Source organism: Cariama cristata, unplaced genomic scaffold (assembly GCF_000690535.1).
Source record: "Cariama cristata isolate BGI_N322 unplaced genomic scaffold, ASM69053v1 scaffold14814, whole genome shotgun sequence".
Lineage (NCBI taxonomy): Eukaryota > Metazoa > Chordata > Aves > Cariamiformes > Cariamidae > Cariama > Cariama cristata.
The window spans coordinates 1,993-22,982 of NW_009611372.1; the positions used below are offsets into that span (position 1 = coordinate 1,993).

Genomic DNA, 20,990 nt, shown 5'->3' on the forward strand with positions numbered 1-20,990 from the left:
ACTGGGTTTTGTTAGTTTTTAATCCTTTAATGAAGTTATTCAAAGCTGCTAAAGATATTTCAGGTTCAACAGGTTTTCTAAACCTTTTTTTTTTTTTGTCTTGGTAAAACTACTGTATTACTAAAGATACCAAACCACATTATAAAACAGTTGATTTAAGACTGCAAATATTTGCCTGCAATAACAGTTATAAATAATAGGAATGAAAATAATTGCCAATACCTGTGGTTAAAGGCAGATGAGTAACACTAGTTAGACAGGTGAGAGTGAACCAGGTTGATGCTAACGTTGCTCCAGATAAAAGCAGCAGCAGTATAAACTTCAGCATGCCCCTGATAAAATCTGCAAATCTAAAATAAAAGCACAGATCAGAGCAGTACAAATGCTGATTTTCTTATTATTTAAATGTGATGCTTGACAATTAATTCAGTACATTATCATTAAACATTTTGGAGACTATAAAAACAATTTAAAAATCGTTTCTCATTTTCAGAAATAGAGAAAAAGGCATTTTTATAGAATGGTGATATTTCTAGCTGTCAAGTGGAAGAGTCATGGATTTTTTAGCTGTCACAAAATAACAACCAAACCAGAACAATTCTCAAGGCATCAACTGAAAACACTTGGTATACAGGAAGAGGTTTTTTTCTTCTGCATTTGTTGGACACAACATCACACCACTACTTACATCGCTGTTTTGTCAGCGTTTGCCAGTCTCCCTTGGCAGACACACCACTCAATTAGCATATGAGGAGGCTGCTGCATTTCATTCAAGACATAGTTAAGCGTCAAGATTCATTCCTGTGGGAAATGACAAAACTCCAAATACCAGAATCCCTAGATCGAAGATGACAAGAAACAGCTTTTGAACCCTCGGATGCACTGGCAACAAAGTTCTCGGTGGCTTAGGCAAAGGAGGAACTCTTTATACAGGTAGTTGCTCTGCCAGTGGCTGTTTCGGGTTGAAATGTTCCAGAAACCAAATGCTTGGTGCCACTCCTCTCCTACACATGCCCCACTGACAGCCTGGGGGAGGACAGCCCCACAAGTCCTTGGGCAGACTGGCTGTTACACAGAGGGAAATATGATCTTTATACCACCTGATGGTACAATTGGTTTTTTCATCTTTTTTTTCTTTTTCTTTCAAGGAGACATAATGCATTTCAGCAGTGCTCACATGGCATAATTATCAGTGCAACTGCTCTTTTCAAAAGGGATTTCAACAAAGCTACTAAAAAGATGTATTAGAAAAGGCAATGTCATTTATCCACTAGTAATTTTCTATAACCTCCTGCTTAGGAGATGTGATTTTGGGCTGGATGGGTTAGGTATGTATGTCTAAAGAATGACTTCTGCCCTCACAGCCTCCTACCTTGACTAGGCTAACAGCAGCACAATCCACCTAGGTTGGTCCATGATGAAACCTGTCCCATCTGTCAGCTAACTGTCTTCTCTCCCCTTACAAAGATCACTTTACAGGCAGATACCATATAGCTTACTTAATAAAACAGATAATGCTACCAACATTTTGAGAACTAGGAAGCCTAGCTGTACATACACCATAAGAGATGTACCAGAAATGGAATAAAAAAAAAAAAAGGCAAACTGAAAAAAAAAACCAAAAACTTCTTTCCTCTTATTTTGATTCTCCCTGTGCTTTAATTCCACATTGAATTTAGCAGCAAGTAATTCAATAAGCAGTAGAGGAAGATCAATGCTGCATATAATCTTAAAAGTTTATGACTGCAGTGTTCCAAGTGGCTTATGCATTAATCTTCTATTAGTCAGAGGTTAGCTGCTACTGTTGTTTTTTCTGACAATCTAAATCTAGCAATCAGGATCACCTCTTCTCAGTGGTTTGCCAGTTTCTTTAATTATTCTTTGGGATCACTGGGGTCAAAATAAGCAATTTTAAAAGCTTCTCAGAAGCATCTCAAAGTGCAAACTTTTGGCTTCTTCCACACAGACTCCCCACTTTGCCTGCTGGTAAACATCACTATTCTCTCTCTTTACAGGCAAAAGCAGTTACATATATCCCATCTAATGAAATGAAAGAAATACCAATCTTTGGGGACATTCACAGACAAGAGGTGCGGAAGGGATCTCTAGGGGGTCCTCCATCTCTATCCTACCACCACAGATGTGTGGGGATGGGAGGATGATACACAACTAAACCATTCAAGATAGTTAAGTGGAGCAAATATCTACCTTTACCGAGCAGCCACAACTCTTTTTGACACAAACATCCTGGTTTGGGTATCAGTAGTAGCAGTGCGCTCCAAGGAGCTCTGAGATATCACAGGACTCCAGAAGGGTCAAATACAAACGTAAAGGTTTATGAAGCTACTGAATTCAGCCAGCAATAGAAATAATGGGAAAAAATGACACAGCAAACCAGTCTGAACTTGGTAATCGAGGGACTTCTGCATCTTGTCCGGTTATAGCAGAATAAAGACGACTGTAAATCCAGTCAACTCTTCAGAATATTTGTTTCAATCAAAAAATGAGAGAAATTATTTTTATCCTCTGACCCCAGTATCTGCTTTCAAAACTCTCTGTTCTGTTTAAATCCTTCTTCATCATCTAGCATGTAAGGGGATGTCTGCAGCTGCTAAAAAAGTAGGCACACCAGGACAGAAGGTGTACACTTATGCAGACACAGGCCTCTGAGCCTACTGCTGGTAACAGTCTCCTGCAACCCAGCAAGTCCAGCCCTAGGCTGGATCCTATGGTTAAAATCACAAACCTGCATTGCTGACAACACTGTCTGTTGCTAAGGAAATTATCACCTTATCATAAAGTTTCAGCATTTTAACTACACTGCAGGTTAAAAGCAGGAAGAAAAACTGAGCTGTGGAGGACAAAACCTCAGAAATATCTATGATCATTAGCAAATGTGGCAAAAAAAAAATCTGAAAAGAGAGAATAGATTTACATTTCCATGCAAGGATATGAATGTCGCTCTTTGACACTGCTTTTCTTCAAACCAGTATCATTTGAAAGCTGCCAGCAAAGGGTACAGCACCTGCCAGCTGCCTAAAATAGCCCAGGCTTTTCAATTATAAAAATGCATCACACAAATTAGCTAAACATATCTAAGTTCACGGCTATCGGGACAGCAGTGGGCGGAGAGCAGGAAGATTTATGTATTGTGCTGAAGAAAACTTGCACCATTTTGAAAATGAGATAGATAAACAATTTTCCAAACTGGGCATTACTTTAAATATAGATGATTTAATGCCCACTGTGACATGCAAAATGATCAAATGCTCCAGAGCAAGGCTCAGGTTGTTACAGTTCTTAATGCTGGAATCTGCACTGACAAAAATGGAAAGAGCAAATTCCTAAACCGCACCAATTTTGCCTTGAGAAATCAGCAAAAAAAATATTATGGGGAAAAAATAAACAAACCAAAACCCAACAGCTTCTTGAGAGGTGGTTAAGGGAGAGAGCTGCTTGCTTGGCAAATCACAGTTCTGACACTGAAATACATCAACTTGTCAGCCTTGACAAGAATCATTACTTAATTTTCCTAATTACAACTTTCAGCAGATTACAGTCAGACTCATCATTGATTCAACCCTACACAGATAAATGCTGAATAGGCCTAGAAGGGAGAGTCATCCATCAGGAGTGACAAATCACCTTCTCCCTCCCTTTCTGTACGCAAACCCTCCCATTTGAACTGTGTATCGCCCAAGTTAGAAAGACATATTTGGAGACAGACTGTTGGTATTTTCTTAATTTACTCAAAAGTAAAGCTCTGAATGCTACAAAATACTAGTATTCAACAAGGTTTGAAATAAATTTTGAAGCAGTTAAAGAGACTGTCAGCATTTCCTGAAATTTAATGCAGGCAATATATTAAATAGATTAATCTACCATAAAGATTGAGATTTGCATGTTGGCATTCAGTCAGCAGATTCTCTCCTAACAAAAGTTAAGTGAGCTGCTAAGGGTGCCTCTCTGCTATTGAAATGTTGCAAATACACCAGAGATTAATTCATGATGGAAAAGATTAAACTGGCACACTACCTGCTTCAACATGTAACCTGCTATGGCAGTTGTGTCATTTACAGCAGTTGGTTTTAAACATCTACTTCCCTCAGAAAGAAAACCTCGTACCTGAGCTTAGCTAGTCAAAAGCAACACTTTTTAGAGGAAATCAGGGTGTGAACTTTGTTTCAACAAATTAAGTCCTTTGGCCTGCATCTGGTGCAGATAGGAGGGAAGCGCTTGTTTCTTTTCCCTAGGTCAGGAGTTTTTTCCTCTCCCTCCATCACAGTTGCTAAGCAGCCTGCAAAATGTCAGGATAAGAAATCTCACATTTCTTTATGCATTTTGTACTCTGATGGTGCACAGCAAGTGAAAAAAAGAGCTTCAATTTCTGTCTTAAAAAGATGCCTCTCTGGGTCCACAATCCCACAATGACTGCAACGATGACAGACCCCTGCACTTGTGCTAAACTCACTGAAGAACTGGAGTCTAAAGAGTGGACACAGAGAAGCCAAGAGAATGCTTAGATATCCCGATGCAAGGGGAACAAGTAATTGGTTTTAATCAGTCTTACAAACTCACTGCTCAAGTACCTTCTGAAAGACTTTTTCTCCCTCCCCTCACCCTTTTTTCAAAGGGGATCTCAACAAAGAAAAAACAGCAGTCTTTTGGAAGGGCAATCCATTTCTTGCTTTTCTGCTCCCCACATCATCAGCATTTCTGACGGCCAGAGAAAGCTGTGTTTGGATATATAAAAAGCATAGGTACACCCATACTGTAGCCCATAGCAGTACAGTCTGGGCCCAGGGAGTTGTGGTCAATGGAGCTAAATCCAGTTGGTGGCTGGTCACTAGCGGTGTTCCCCAGGGCTCAGTTTTTGGGCCAGTTCTGTTTAACATCCTTATAGATGATCTGGACATTGGAATGCAGGGCATCCTCAGTAAATCTGCGTATGACACCAAGTTGGGTGGGAGTGTCTATCTGCTGGAGAGTAGGAAGGCTCTGCAGAGGGACCTGGACAAGCTGGATAGATGGGCTGAGACCAGCTCTATGAGGTTCAACAAGTGCCAGGTCCTACACTTCATCCACAAAAACCCCATGCAGCATTATGGGCTGGGGGAAGAGTGGTGAGAAAGTGGTCAACTGGAAAAAGACCTGGGGCTGCTGGTTGACAGCCGGCTCAACATGAGCCAGCAGTGTGCCCAGGTGACCAAGAAGGCCAATGGCATCCTGGCTTGTATCAGGAGTAGTGTGGCCAGCAGGACCAGGGCAGTGATCGTCCTCCTGTACTCAGCATTGGTGAGGCCACATCTCAAGTCCTGTGTCCAGGTCTGGGCCCCTCACTACAAGAAAGACCTTGAGGTGCTGGAGCGAGTCCAGAGAAGGGCAACGAAGGTGGTGAAGGGTCTGGAGCACAAGTCTGATGGGGAGCGGCTGAGGGAGCTGGGGGTGTTTAGACTGGGGAAAAGGAGGCTGAGGGGAGACCTGATCACTCTCTACAACTACCTGAAAGGAGGTTGTAGTAAAGTTGGGGTCGGCCTATTCTCCCGGGCAACTAGTGATAGGACAAGAGGGCATAATCTGAAACTGCATCAGGGAAGGTTCAGGCTAGAAATGAGGAGCCATTTCTTCACAGAAGGGGTCATTAGGCATTGGAAAGGGCTGCCCAGAGAGGTGGCGGAGTCGCCATCCCTGGAGGTGTTTAAGAAAAGACTGGACATGGCACTTAGTGCCGTGGCCTAGCTGACATAGTGGTGTTAGGACAAAGGTTGGACTCCATGATCCCAGAGGTTTCTTCCAACCTGATCGACTCTGCGACAGCAAAAAATAGTTAGGTCGTATAAGAATCCAGCAACCTGGCCAAAATGGGCCCAGACTCATTTGTCTGCGGAGGAACGTAACATTATTGTCAATAGGCTGCCTGTGCTACATTCCCAATATCTCTTCGTGAATCAATATGCCCAAAAGTATTGATGGAAGGAGACAGATGCTAATTTCTTCAATGCTTTCCAAATGTGCTACAATGGCTTCTCCTTCATAAAAGGCAGCTGAATTCAGAAGAACTATGTTTAGAAGCATACAGGAAGGACTTGTTAGGAGTAACAGTATGACTTGCCAAATTGAGGTATATGCATGTGGAGTTCTCAACCCCCAACTACCACTAACATGGAATATACAAATTATTGCTCTACAAGAAACACATCATAACCCCAGAATGCATTTTCCATTTCAAGTTTTTAGAAGATGAGAGAAAATAAGTTATGTTGAGTATAAGCTAAATGACAATCACAGTTGAAGAAATGGAGAAGAACTTAAAATTATTCCTACCTTGCCATTGCTATGCCAACAACACAACCTCCAACTACAGACCAAAATCCAATCCAGCCTGCATCTACCTGACAGGAAAAAAAAAACAAAACAGAGAAATGTGTTAAAGCTGAGAAAATAAGATGATGTTACATTCAAAACAAAACGTGTGCAGGAGCTGCAAACTGCTAGCAACAGCCCCTCACAACAACCTGAAGTGCAAGACCTTTTCTAGGATATTCAAAGGAAAATAAATTCACTAAAAGAAAGTATGACTAAGTAGCCCATGCCCTAAATGTGACCTCTCTTTATAGCATCTGAGTAATGTCCTCTGGATTCTTATAATAGTCTACCAAAAACTTAGAAATCCTCTTCTCCCCACTTCAGCTTTTCCACCTGGTAAAAATTATTTTCTTTAGTTAAAGATGCAGCAGCCAACAATACTCCCATTTGTTTACCTGCATCTTGTTTGTTGTCAAAAGGTGCATACAGTTCTGAAAATATCCACTGCTAGTGGAGAGTCAGCAGGGAGAATCGTGACAGTTTGGGATGCCAAAGCTACAGTTTATTTTGTTTAAATTTCAGGAGAAGAGTAGTCCATATGTATTAATAGCAGCTTAAACATAAAAAAAGTGATAAAATTGTATGCTAGTGCAAAATAAAAACATGCCACTTGCAAAATAGCTGCTGATTATCAGTCAGGAGATACTTACTTGGCTTACGTGAACTGGCGTTAATATCAAATCCAGAACACCAGACCAGCCAGAAAAAACACCCAGTGGTATAGCATAAGCTAAAGCAATCATCAAGAATCGGAAATTGCTGTGAAGACAAAACATATGCAATTAGCTGCAGCTTATATTAAAAATTGCACCAGGATTAGCTGCTAGAGTAAATGACACTCTAGAATCTATATTCCACCCATCAAGAAAAATAGCAGAGGTCTGAAGGAAGACTGAGCCAGGAAAAACAAGAAAGGTATCCGGCCATGTCACTGAAATTCCAGTGGTTGAGATGTTACTGCCTTAGTACTGTGATAATAAAAAAAGTCAGTCTCTCTACATAATTCAAAGATTTTTGTAACACGCTGGGCTCATGTGTTTCTCATTTCTGCATTTCTTCAATGCATGGGCAACCTGCTTAGCCTAAGTGTATGTTAGGAACAATAAGCACTAATTTAAATGACAAAAAGTGTATTTCAAGAATAAAAATCAGAGATTCATACTTTTTGAATGGTACTTTTTTTTAAAAAAAAACTGTTTTACCTCTCTTTATTTTGCTGAAAGGCAGGGAGAAGTCTGGGAATGAGATGGGTACAGTTGCAAGAGTGGAAAATTTTGACAGTTTGAACTGTCAAAAAACAGAGACAAGTATAATATTCTGCTCTAAATAGTCAATGTGTTTGCTTTTTCCTCCCAATTAAAATTATTCAGCCTTCAGTGAAGATGAAGCAGTCAAAGCTGTGTCATCGTCTTCATCGTACACAACTAAACAGGAGTTGGCAGACAAATACCATCACCAATTTCTCCTACCCACCCACTGCAACTGAGAGCAAATGTGAAATCTTTGCTAAGAGACATCCAACTTTTCCTCAAAAATGTTTCAATTTGGGAATAAAAACAGAAAATACGCTTTGGACTCTGCAACAGTGATATTTTAAAGTGATGTGATTTTACAGCAATTCCAAGGTTATCCCATGGGCTATCTGTGTAACCACAAAATGTACACCTCCCCTCAATTCCCAAACAATTTACATAAAATTGATCCTGATCAGTACCAGTTCCTTGGCATGCAGCAGCAATTTGATAGCACATGGTTACGAAAGCCAAGAGGGAGAAAAAGAGCTTCAAATACGCTGCAAAACATTCAGAGGTTTGCAGCTTACACTGTTTTACTCCCCTAGAAGATCCACTCACAGCACAGCAGCCAGTGTTTTTTTTCACCGTTCTTTTTCACACATCTTCTTCTCGAATAACACATTTTATCACATGAACATATCCTCCTCTTTCAATATCATTCACGTCAGATTTATTTTTTCATGCAAAGAAAAACAACTCCCAAACTTTCAGCTCTTCTACACACTGCTTATATTTCTCTGAACACTAAAGCATTTGCTGTCTTCCTGACAACTTTTTTTCTCTCTTAAGAATGCTATACTTACCCTAGTCTATCTTGTATCATCTTGGCATTGCTTAAGGCAGGTTTTCTGATGCTATTTAATTCTATCCATGTAAAAGCTAATTCAACATCTGTAGAATAAAACAAAAGGGGAAGTGCCCATTTTGCATGGACATTATATAGCCATCTCATAGATTGCAAAAAGGGAACAAGTCTGAATGCAGTCTTCTGAAATAACGCTTGCTCAATATTCGAAATCTTTGGCTATTTGAACTTCATCTTCATTAAAAAGCTACTTTTGAGGGGGTGAGTACCTTGTAACTTACTTGACTGAGATGTCCTGTGGTATATTTGTCTTCTGTAACTCAAGCAACGAGACAGACTAGCACGTGGAATAGCTGCTCTGTGCCATGTCCAACTCCTAGAACCAGTATTAGAGAACCAGCTCTGCATCATGACATCTTCCAGTGACAGAGGCTGCCAGTCTGCCTAGTCTCTGGAATAAGGAAGGTGACCAGGAGAAAGGCTGCATGGCAGTGACAAAGTGGCACCGATCACCAGATGTCATTCTGTCCCCTTGTCCAGCAATAGCTAGCACTGGCTACATTAAGTGCTAAAGCTATTTGAAACATACATCTTGAGCAGCAGCTCCATTTTTCATGGTTTCAGTCACTTGTATTTGTTTTTGCAATTTTGCAATTGCTCCACTGAAAATAGAAAAATGTGCTGTCTGTCACACCATCAGTTGGTGAACCCACACTGTTTTCCATCATATCAGCCCTTATGACAGGATATCAGCATTAGCCTCTCTGTTAAACCATTCTGCTGGAATAAGAATTGCCTTTTTCTTCTGTTTTTTTGTTAAACCTACTTAACGCCACTAGAATCTGTAAGACAGGCGGGTTTAGAGGGCAGTCCTGTCAAAGTCAGTCAGCATTTTCAGAATAACTTTGCCAGTGTCTGTTAACATCAGGCACACTCTAAACAGCTTCCATCACTGGATGGTGACATCATATGAAAGTTTCATTAAAGAAATAATGATGCACAAAAAACCTGTTACAAAATTTCAAAATTGCTCACAGTTCCTTGAAAATATAAAAGGCATGTAACTGGCTAAAAGCGTCTCATTACTTCAAAGCAAAAGTCACGACATGTTTTCTTAACACAGATTTTAAGAGTTACCAACTACTTACTTGTATTAGAATTTTTTCCATGGAAGTTTGTGGTATATTTTGAAATAGGAGGGGGGAAAAAAAAAGTCCTATTTGCTTCACGCAAGAAACTGAGAAAGGGCACCGTACTTTTTCTAATGGAAATTCAAACTACACTTGTCACAATGTGCGATACACTGTTAAAAGATTTGGGCTTAGCTCCCAAACCATGACTAATCTGTTGTCTGCCATTGCAGGCTAAGAGAGTTGGTATCAGGAGATAACCAGAGCTCAGCTAATTGTTACAATCTGTCATAAGCAGGAATCCTCCAAATCAGGAGGAAGAACCAAGTTCCTAAGCAAGTCCCAAAAAAACAGCCTACAGGGGATGGTTGACCCTAAGAAGATATGTATAATACAACTCTGCAAGAGGCAGCTCATGAAGATGACTGCTCAAGGAGCTGAAGGCATGAAGGAATGCTGGAGTTGCAACAATGTGATAGATCCCTTTGGCGTCCACAGAAAAAGGTCAATGACTTCAATAGTACAGTTATGCTACGCAGCTTTATTCTGAAGTAATAAAACTGCAGCCTGGGGGAGCAAAGAGGGAACTGATGAACATCTCAATTCTCATGAGTGTTTTTTGGTGTATAGTTGGCTCAGCCCATCAGCTCACACACGTCCTAAACGTCTTACACACCGTTCTTACACCAGAGGGTAAGTCTGCAATAAGGGGAAATTATGATTTCCTGGTACTCATCTGATTACCTTCAGTCTACACCATTAAGTCAAAAGAAAAGCTCCCTGTGCCAAGAATTATGAAGCCCAGATTAAGCAGGCAACACAGTTTAGCAGCCTAATGAACCAGATGATGGATTTCTCTTGAAGCATGGCAGATACCATTTTCTTTTATAAAACCCCCTTGCTTGATGAATTGTTGCTGAAAAGCTCCCCAAGATAAGTGGGTTTAATGATGAGCTGTTGATTGTTTCATGTACAGAGGAATGAAGAAGTTCCTTTGATAAGGGGTAGCATGGAGGAATGCATAAAGACCAGAGGGAAGGGAGATATAATGATCTACCTGACCACATTTCAAAAACCCTCTTGGTTCTTGGAGACACTATAAACTATGCCCATTATTTAAGCATCCAGTTTGTTTTATTAAGTTTCATTGATTGTGAATAGTAAGCCAGCTTTGCTGTTTACCTCCTGACCGTACCAGTACCTCAGGTCCAGCGTTTACAACACTTTGAACAAGTAATCTAATGCTTATAAAGCTCCCAAATGGAGTACTGTCAACAGAAATTCTATATTTCACCTGCAGAGTCACCTGCTGTTTGGTTTTCTGTTCAACAGCAACATTTTTATAACACAGCCCTCAGGCAGGGTCTCACCGCACACCAGCTTGGGTGCGTAACAGCATTAGTGTGTGTGCTAAGTGTCCTTACAGGAATTGCCAGTTTTTAATATCCTGAGTAGGTCACTTTGCAGACTAACCAGCCAGCTGTACTCACACTTTCTCCCAACTGCCAGCCTGCTCCAGGATGAACATACAGGATTAAGCATCTTGTCAACTATTTAGTCCCCCAAACTGAAACAAAAGCCTCCAAAAACAAAAGAAAAAAACCACAAAACAAAACACAAGGGATGAGTTGTTTGAGCTGGCTCTATACTTTTAGAAGGTACAGCCCACAATAGGTCTGTAATAACTAAATGTCTAAAGCTCCACAATTATCAAGTTTCAAGCAGCCCTTTGTACACAGATTCAGCTCCTATCACTACATCACCCAAGAAAACAATTAACAGCAAGAGTTTGAAGCCCCCCCAGTGAAGTCAACCATACTTGGCAGCAAGGGAGCGGTTCTTCTTTGCCCCAAGAAGTTCATCTGTGAAGCACCATGTACAGGGCACAGGCCTCCACAATTATTCAGCATTAATATTACAGTTGCTTTAGCTGTTCCTCTGAGATCAGATTCCCCTTACACAAGACATTGTACAAACAATGCGGGGGCAGGACCGTGTCTTACCAAAAAAGCCAAAGTGGAAGAAATTGCAAAGCTGGATATGTCACTTTCTTTATAACCTTCTGTATTTTTAAACCCCAAAATTTAAAGGAAACTAATTCACTTTTGAACCTGTCCAGAAACACATCTGGAGACACTTCTCCTATTCCCACTTCATATTCTGACACACAATTAATGAGATTTAATACATCAGATAATGGTTTCACACAGTTCATTCATTGCTCCCACAGCTGAACGAAAGCAGCTGAATACTCCTTTGAATGACAAGCAAATCCCAAATTCATTCCAATATAAGAAGCAGCAAAGAAAGCAGCTTATTAGTTAGTTATGCCCAGTGCTGTTAATTGTTATCTCAGACGTAGCAGTATGCACACTGTTAACAATCTTGTATAACCTGATGTAATAGAAGCATTGCACAAGAAAAGCCGTGCTAACAGGATGACTAAAGCAGTGTCAATGCTGAAGGACTCTGGCATGAAGGCTTGAGATGTACCCAATGATTTAAAATTGAAAGTCTGCTTTTTAGCAGTTAGCATCCTTTTATGTCTCAGCATTAACATTTAATTTTATTTTGTTTAAAAGTACCACAAACCAACTTGCTTGCTCAATGAGAAGATTAAAGCACACTTATTTTTATTTAGTTAGTTACTGATACGCTTTAAAGCGGAAATCCAATGAGGACCTACCTTAAGAGTCTGCAAAAACTTCTCCTGTAGCTGAGCCGTTGACTCGCTGCAGCCACGCTGGGAGGGAATGGAGGGCGCGAGGGGAAGTAGGCCAACGCTGCAGAAAATATCAGTGAAACCATTCCAAATTCTAAACAAGAGGGCAAAGAAAAACAAAACCAAGAACAGATGTTAGCATCGAAAGACTTATTTTCGTACAGCATTGTTATCAGCCAGCCTCTGAAACATAAATCCTACCACAAGCGCTTTACTGCTCCCTCTATAACAGAATTCTATAACTTGAAGGAGAATTTATTTTTTCCTCCCCAGGCAAGATTTCAAATTGAGATGGAGACTTGAGATGGAGATACCAGCAGCCCATTCTAGTGACAGGAGCTGCAGAGAACCAAGCTCACACATGGGGAACTCAGTGAAGCAAAAGGAAAGCTTTTCCTTTTTCTCTTTAGAGAGAACTGCATTATGAAGATCTGGCCGCATTTCCTCATGATGGAAGTAACGCAGTGCAGGTAACAGCATGCTAGAGACTTTAAACAGATGGGACTGGGGAAGCCCCAGGGCATGGAATGATGGCACACAGGATGATGAAGGCAAACGAAAGGTCAAGCAAGGCAGCATCTTGGACACAAACAGTATTACATGGCAACAGAATATAAAGAGAAAAAGCATAGGAGCAGCCATGGCTCAGGAACAGCAAGAGCACAGGTAAGAGGGAGAAAAAGGAGAGAATGCAGCTGTTTGCAGATTCTCCTCTTGTTCAGCAGCAGGTATTCTAGATCTTTGAAAAATTTCATAGCAGAGATTTGGACCTGAACTCGCAAAGTGATTAGCACTTCACAGAAAATACTCAGCAAACCCCATGATCAGACATTCTGAGGAAAACCAACTCTACTCATAGTCAGTCTAATTAATTTGTTTTACAGGCCTTTTACAATGTATATCATGTTCTCCACAGTCCTCAATCCCAACATTTCTCCTGTCCCCTTTGAAAACAAGATTCTTTGCTGCTGGAGAGAAAAATGTATAGCTGAAGTGTGTTATCTTAAAAGAACCTGTGATCTTATAACAAAGAAGTGTTCACCGACACCACAAATAAATTCCAGCAGAGCTGGATACTCAATTGCATCCATTTTCTTTTTTCTTCTCTTTTTTAATAAATCAATATGAACATGGCATTTTGCCAGCTCTTCTGCTAAATCAGAAGAAAATAAATTCAGGAAACTGAAAGGTAAATAACACTTGGAGTCTAAATGGGTCAGCTGGAGATGGGGAAGGGAAATGAATGCTTCTATTCGGTATATCGGAAAAAAGTCTACACTAAATTTCTTTTGAAGGCATATCGGGAATGTGACAATGCCATTCTTCATGATCAAATACTAAAGGATTCATTTTTAATTACGTGGTGTCTCTTTTCCTGCTGTGGTCTAATTGCGTGTTTTGAGGATCAAGGGCACTTTAACTAGACCTTCTCACTATATCTCCTCTGTTCTCCAGAAAAGTGATTAATTTCTATCTTTGTGTACATTGTTTTTGAGACCAATAGCAGTGAATAAAGAACTGACCATAAATGATCATCCCAGATCTAAGAAAGGGATGAGAGGCTTTGTCACTACAGGATGATCTTTGAGGTCTCTTCCAATCATAATGATTCTATGATAGCAGACAGGGAAGCAAGGCTTGCCAAAAGCTGTTTATCCCCTTCTACTGCATCTAGGTCTACATAGAGGTTTATAGGTATACATATGTATATGCATATGCACGCTTTAATCACATATTAAAGGAAGATTTCAGACTGCAGACAGGTATAGCCAACAAGAATGTGACCACACAAACCCATAAACTTTGTCCGAGGTGTTTGTTATTTAACTTTATTATACTGCAATGCCGTAAGAGGAAAGGCTAGGTCTTTTTCTAAAGCATGTAAACCACATTGATTATTTTTTTAAGTCACAGCAATATTTTATTACAGATGCCCATCTGGGGCCTCTTCTACGGGTTGTCTCAAGATTCCTGCCAGTCAAATTGCTGCAGCAGGAGCAGTATAGTACACTACTTTTTTTTTTTTTTTATTTTTTTAATTATTACATTCAGCATGCAGTCCTTGTAGTACCTTCTTGCAACTCTTCAATGTTTCCCAGTGTTCCACTTTCCAGGCTAACAAATTTGGCTCGCAAGCACTGCCCTCATGCAGAAATGAGCAGAGTTCACTTTGGAAACTAAAGCAGCTCCCTCTATTGAAGAATAAAAGACACTAGTGCCATCTTAGCTTTGTGTATCACACTTGCATCTCTCTCAGAAGTCCAGGTACTGCCAAACACATCTGATTTCTTACATGTTGTGTTCCTTCCTCGTTAGGAAACCCACACCTTTATCTCCATCATCATTTACTCTACCAGACTAGATAAAGAAAAACACATTCCCAGGACAAGATTTAGATTGTAAACAGGGAGTAAAAGTAAGCAAAAAAGAAAAGGTAAGAAATAGGTCAATATTGAGACTGAGGGAGCTACAGTCACAAAAGAGGAGCTCTAGCTTCTAAACACCACAATGGATGCAGCAAAGCACTCTGAATTAGGCAAGTCAGCATAAATTAGTGTGCAGAAACACAGCCGCATACATCTTTTGTGGAGGAGTGAATCTGGAATGCTTCACAAAAGCTGGGTACCACACCACAGTGACCTGTGACTGTCAAAGTGGAGAGATGCCTGCATCTGAGCTTAGGAAGCAGGCACCCTGCTGCCAACGTAAGCCCCAAAGAGAAAAAAGAGGTTTACAGAGACACAGGCCTCCTTTTTCCTTCAGATAGGCTACACATAGCACAAAAAACCTACCCAAACCCAGAAACCCTCCTCACCATCTCGTCCTGAAATGTAAAGGGGGAATGAGGGCACTTTACACATACAAATACTTTTTTTTTTTTAAACAAATACTGATTTTACATTGATATTTAGGAAAGCGCATGTCTAAAAGCTCTGGCTGCAGTCCAGAATAATTCAAACTTCCTTACGTGATTGAGATAATACAATTCAATCCTGATTTGCTACATCTGTACTATTTCAACTGTGAACCAGAACGTGCAGCGACACAGATGACACAGAAAGAGGCTGCGGTAATTCAGTTGAGCTCTTAGCCCACGTTTGAGATAAAGGAACAGCAACTTACTAAAACACAGAAGAGACTGGAGTTAACAGAGCAATTTCAGAATGGTTTATAAGCAATTGCTTCGTAATCACGTTTGAGGTTAAGTCCTTGGAAAATGAGCACACTCTTGGCATGCTACTGATCCCAAGTTAACAGTTCGCACCATTACCATATTTTAAAAGTCATCATCTAACTTTTAGAGGTTGCTTATCTAACACCACCTCACACAAAAGCAACAAGCTCCATCACAAACACAACTCTGTTAGGAATGCAGAGTCCTTATCCAGTGAAACTGGCTTTCCCATAGCATGTGAAAGGAGAAGTCCTACCAAGCCTGACCACACTTGCTACAGAAGTGGGGAAGCGCGACATTCAAGTCCAGCTCCTCGTGCTGCTACATTCTGTAACATCCTTACTAGTAAACTGTGAAGACAATTTGAGCATCATTTTCTGCGGAGCTGATTAAGGGGATACATAGTACTCTACCACATCTACCAGGTATTTTTTGGTCTGCAGACGAACAGAGCTGTACAACTACCACGACACAGCCTTCCTTCCACCTCTGGAGCCCACCCAGCATAACAGAGCACAGGGGAGGCAAACAGTGGGGACCTTGCTCCTTCAGCTCTCCAGGGAAACAGTGGTGAGGAAAGACAGGACACATCACACAAGGGATTCAAAGCAACCTCCTTTTTGACAGTTCCTACCAATTTTAAAACAGTTGGACCTTTTGCCACCTGCGATTCACTGCAGGCCAATAACTTCCATGAACCAGCTCTTTTTCATTGCCTGAGCAGCTAAAGGTGATGTAGCTCCTAAAAAGATGCACCCCGTATGACACGACAAGCACAGCTGCACAAAGAAACCACCTCTGTTCAAAGCACTTTCAAATATTAACTAAGAACTACAAAACACATTTCCTAGGAAGCTGAAGAGCTGCTGTAGGATCATCTTATGCTGGGACCAATGATACAAATGGGTCTATGGGATGTTCCCAAACTGTGGCCGGCTCAGAAAGGCAGAAAGCTGTGCTGAGACATGAGGCAGGCAAGATACACCTCTGAACTTTGGTGGCAAGCAAGATCCATCCCAGTTTCTGAAGAAAATGCTTAGGAAAACCTCCCAGAAGAGAACAGAAGAGAAAGTGAATGTAATGGGCTGCTGAAAAGAACGTTTCTAGTGCTACCAGACTCAAAACATGGTTTTAGGCACAAAATTGTACTTCCTTTACGCAGATGAATTCTTCTCCCTCCATGGAAAATCTGCAGAGGGAGAGCTAAAGCACTCCTCTAATCACTACATTTTTCCTCCCCTTATCTACTGCCCCTCAGGACAAAAGCTGACTTGCCTTCATTTTTCCTCCTCTCACACTGGCCATTTTCATCTGCCATGAGATTTTTGGAGTCTAACATCATATTTACCTCTGAAAAAGGCCTAACCAAACCCAAATTTCCTTGTTATTCTAATACATTTGAGTCCAGTAATAAGTAGGTTACTCAAAAATACTTGCTGAAATAGTGATCCAATTTCTACTATGCTTTCTTTAAAATTAACAGTAAAGTGGCCCTCACCCAACAGGAGTATTAACTGGACAAAATTTCTGCAAGAATAACATCCAGGAATAAATGATCACAAACAACTAACTCAATCCCGTAAACCTGGACATAAACTACACTCTATCTATCTATCTATCCTCACTTTAAGACTTCTGGAACACCTAGGGCTAACTCCTGGCTGAATTTCAGAGGCTGCAATTATAAGGGTGGAAAAACCCAACCAAATGTGCAACTGCCATGACATGGTTAAGTTCATCTGTTCTTAATGACATACCAATTTATATCCACTAAGAATCAAATCGTAGACTCTTAAGCCACTTAAGCAATGCTCTTCCCTTAAAGCTTGCTGCTAATTTTTGTAAGTGACACAAAAAGCTGTAGAATCCATTGCATGAAAAAGAGCAAGGATATAAAATCTAAGTTATATCCGGTCAATTTTATATCAGTGTTTTCTTCCACTAAACTGTTGCCACTTCACTGAAACTGCTCACCACATAAGAATTACATGGTTTCAGTTAAAAACAAGATCTACTGAGTTTTAATTTCAATATTAGATTTTTAAATACTAATAATCTAATCACATTTGAAAGGCATATGCAAGTCATAAATTAAGGTTGATTTAATGCAGGCAAGATTTTAACACTGAAATACTAATGGATTTCCATCCTTACAGAAACAAAAGAAAAAACCCAACCTGTCATGGATACATGTCTTTAACGGAAATTTAAGAAGCAAAAAACAGTTTGGAAGCTCAGGGAAAGCGTAAGCTCTCCTAGAAGATATTTCTCCTAAGATAAGCCAATACAAACAACTGAAATACTTCATTTGGAATCAATCTGTACAAAAGGCTATGTGTATCTCTCCTACACAAAAGGGAAAAAAAAAAAATAACCCTTCTGATGGTACAACATTTTACCACTTCATTATTTTTCATCAGTCAGTAACTGTTGTCTGTGCAGACCAGCCACTAGAGGGTAGTGGTTCACAAGTACCAAACACACACATGAAAGTAGGTACATTTTTTTTATAATTATTTTTTAATTTTTACTTGTAAATCACACCTGCATACAGCACAGCCTCAATACGGTCCTTGATGTGCTCAGTGTTGCTCTGTGATACCAGGGGGAGGTGAGATGTTCCATTAGGAGATGGCACTACAAGAGGTCCCACTAGAAACGCGCCAGCAGCGCCCAGGTAACTGAGCAGTGATGCGACGGCTGTTGCGGTGGCACGTTCATCTGGAGAAAACCATGTTGTGGAAAGAAATGGTGCCGCATTCATCACAGTTGGCCCCGCCAAACCATTTAACAGCTGCCCTCCATGAATCAGCCTAGAATAGAGAATAGAGACCACAGTCATTTAGATGACAATTGCTTGCTTTTCTCTTTTTTTTTCTTTTTTTTTTTTTAATTAAAAAAGCATGTAAGACATTGAGTGCTGGAGATGGAGTGACTGCACAAAGAAATGAAACTCCTGTGCAAAAAAAAGGATACTCTATACACTAAAAGAAGCCCAATTAGTCTGATTTAAAGAATCCAGAGCTACTCTGGTCTCATTACCTCAGATAAATGGAGAAGCAAATGTTCTCTTCAAAGCAGGAAAGGAAGAGGGAATAAAAGGGACTTTATTTGCAGAAAAAAGGTATGATAGGATATGAAAGTAGAAAAGGTGTAGTAGCAGGAAAGCTTTAAATTACAAATGTCTTAAACCTGACCTCTTGCCTGCATAAATCCCAACAGAAGATTTAAATTAGTTATGGCAGATCCAAAATTGAAACACTTCAGCAAAATACTCTGCATATTTTTTCACTGCATTATTTATTTTTATTTACACACTCAGATGAGCTCTATGTGCCTACAGATGAGGAGGCTGGGCTGTTGAGGTTTCCAAGAGAATCATCTTCTCCAGCAATCTGGCCATTCTCAACATACTGTTGAAACAGTGAAGCAAACCCAGATTTTTCTCATTTTTCACACTCATTGGGATTTAACAGATAAGGCTGGTGACAGAACAGAGAGAGTACTTCCAAACAGTGAAGTCTCTGCAAACTTTGGCTTAATATTAGTGCAATGAGTACACGCAGAAAGGACTTTTTGAAGGCTCTTCTACACATGGAAGTCAGCCAGAAACCTTCCACTTTGACTTTTCCAAAAAGTGATCAGCCATGAAAGGCAAAAGCATTTTGGAATTTACATAAAAACTTCATGTCTAAAAAAGAGCTAGCAAGTGAAACATTGCAACCCTCCAAAGCAGATCTATCCATTGTGCAATAAAATGGTGGCAGATGACATTTTTAAATGGGTGGTGTTTTTCTAAGCATAGCAGGAACTCGATGTTATTGCTGCAAGACTTGAGTTGTCAGACATAAAAAGCTACGGCCTGAAAAAGGGGAAACATAAGCTAGCATTTAGGCAATGTTTCAAGCCACAAATGGCTGAATAATATACAGTGTAGCAGGATTTCTTTAAAGCACACAAAGGAATAAAATATGCAAAAGAAATGCTGACAGACTCTTTATCAAATTAACAAGCTAGATTGCAGTAAAAAGGAATAGATGCTATTGATTCTCAATGGATTAGAAATTAAATTTAAAAAAATAATTATAAAAATATACAGGAAAGAAGAAAGAGCTATTACACACCATCTGAAGGAAACACTTTCTGAGCTGGAATAGAAGTAAAATCCACTCCTCAACAGAAGCAATTGCAAGTTTTTGGTTTTGTTTTTTTTTTTTCTAAGTTCACATAGCGAGGATAGATTTCATTACTATTTGTTCATGATGTGCTTCAGATGGACATCACCAAGGCATGGTCAGGCCTTTTAAACATTTGTTAAACTTGGGCCCCCCCAATAAAATGAAATAAAATGGTTCTAAATAAATCAAAAATAAATCAATAAAATAAATAAAAAACATTATCTAAATAATGCTCTGGTATAGTTTTCTGGAGGACACATTACATGAATCCCTTATGGTTACTCTCCAACTCGGTGTACTTCAGACAAACCAAGGTATCCTTGTGCACTTTGGTATTTTCATTCCAATTATCTCACTACAATAAGTTTCTCAAACTTATCCTAAACTGTTCCAGGGTATTTGCAGAGCTAAGCTACATCCCCAGAAACAGCTGCATTTCAGTAGCAAGTGAGGTAACTACTGCAACATATAAAGATTTTATTTCAGTATTTCCTCTTGCTCCAAAGTGAACTTAATGTTTAAATTGTGGTTTTGTCATTGTATGCTAGGAAAACTCTGTCACCACAAAATAACCTTTATAGCTATTGGTGCCATACTAACATGTCTGTTCACTTATACCACTATGATAATACTGTTTTAATTCGGATACTCCTACTCTATAGAAATCATAAGGGCAAATAAAACTCACTAAAATCAGAAAAAAGTACAATAGATCTTCTGCATTGCCTATGGGCATGTAGGCACTTCATCTGGTAGAAGAAGAAAAGTTTGTAAAAAAATCCCAAACAGACTCCCAAGCAAAAACCCCAATTGATATATTGTGAGAATTACACATACTCTTTTCAAGTACCTACACTTCAGATTTCGATTATGTCTATCAAACTCCACCATCTGAATACAGCTCTATAACTGATCTCTATACTTGAGGGAGAAACAGATGTTAATTTTACTTTGCAGATGCAAAGGAAGAAAGTAGTGTCTTAATTCAGAATTTTAATTCTACATTACTTCTCTGTCTTACTTCTTTCCAAAGAAAGAACCAATTGTTCTCTCTCTGTAGGTCTCTTTTGTTGGTGTTTTCCTGGCTGTTCTCTCTCCTGCCTTGCCCTACTTGGTGTGCTGTCTGTTCCCATGGATTTGCCTTCCCCTCTGTGTTTCTGGCTTTGACCAAGCTTGACATCATCATCCACGGTAGAGCATCTCCTATCTTCATATTGCTTAATTTTTCAAGTCTAACATCTTTGGGTTAATAAACATTATTTTCAGACTACTCTGCCACTGATATACAGACTACTACCTCAAATATCTCTGCATATGAT

General features: G+C 39.8%; 1 protein-coding gene across 1 annotated transcript; it reads right to left on the minus strand.

Annotated features, from left to right (window-relative positions):
- Positions 1–222: 222 nt before the first annotated feature.
- Positions 223–18,896, minus strand: DIRC2 (disrupted in renal carcinoma 2; the record flags this gene model as incomplete). Its single annotated transcript, XM_009698232.1, has 6 exons — positions 18,835–18,896; positions 18,038–18,306; positions 12,283–12,412; positions 7,017–7,125; positions 6,325–6,392; positions 223–350 (listed from the first exon to the last, which is right to left on the minus strand). Coding segments are annotated over exons 1-6 (766 nt in total), but the record flags the coding sequence as incomplete, so codon positions are not given.
- Between the last annotated feature and the right edge of the window lie 2,094 nt (positions 18,897–20,990).